We start from the raw sequence: 302 nt of genomic DNA on the forward strand, positions 1-302 counted from the left end.
CCACATTGGCATCATCCATCTTTTCTCTCTTCCAGGTCCAGCCCGATCTCTCACCATGCCTTTCGGAAACACCCACAACGCCTACAAGCTGAACTTCTCCTCTGAGGAGGAATACCCAGATCTCTCCCAACACAACAATCACATGGCCAAGGTCCTGACACCCGACATCTACAAGAAGCTGAGAGATAAGTTCACCCCCAGTGGCTTCACCCTCGATGACCTCATCCAGACCGGTGTGGACAACCCAGGTAGGTCTATCAGACAAAGTCCCCCCCCCCCCCCGCGGGGTGGAGGTTTGTCAG

At 55.0% G+C, this 302-nt stretch overlaps 1 protein-coding gene across 2 annotated transcripts in view; it reads left to right on the forward strand.

Moving 5' to 3' along the window:
- LOC108803969 (creatine kinase M-type) overlaps nucleotides 1–302 on the forward strand; it is a 10,382-nt gene that overhangs the window by 6,234 nt on the left and 3,846 nt on the right. The window contains exon 2 of one of the 2 annotated variants that reach the window (XM_018575747.1): nucleotides 36–248. In XM_018575747.1, coding sequence (XP_018431249.1) covers nucleotides 56–248 — 193 coding nt within the window. In that variant the 5' untranslated portion in view covers nucleotides 36–55. Of the gene's footprint in view, nucleotides 1–35; nucleotides 249–302 lie in introns of those variants that run through there. The other variant, XM_018575748.1, reaches the window with a different exon arrangement.

This window comes from Nanorana parkeri, unplaced genomic scaffold (genome assembly GCF_000935625.1).
Source record: "Nanorana parkeri isolate BGI_ZX_2015 unplaced genomic scaffold, ASM93562v1 scaffold4625, whole genome shotgun sequence".
In the NCBI taxonomy this organism is placed as follows: domain Eukaryota; kingdom Metazoa; phylum Chordata; class Amphibia; order Anura; family Dicroglossidae; genus Nanorana; species Nanorana parkeri.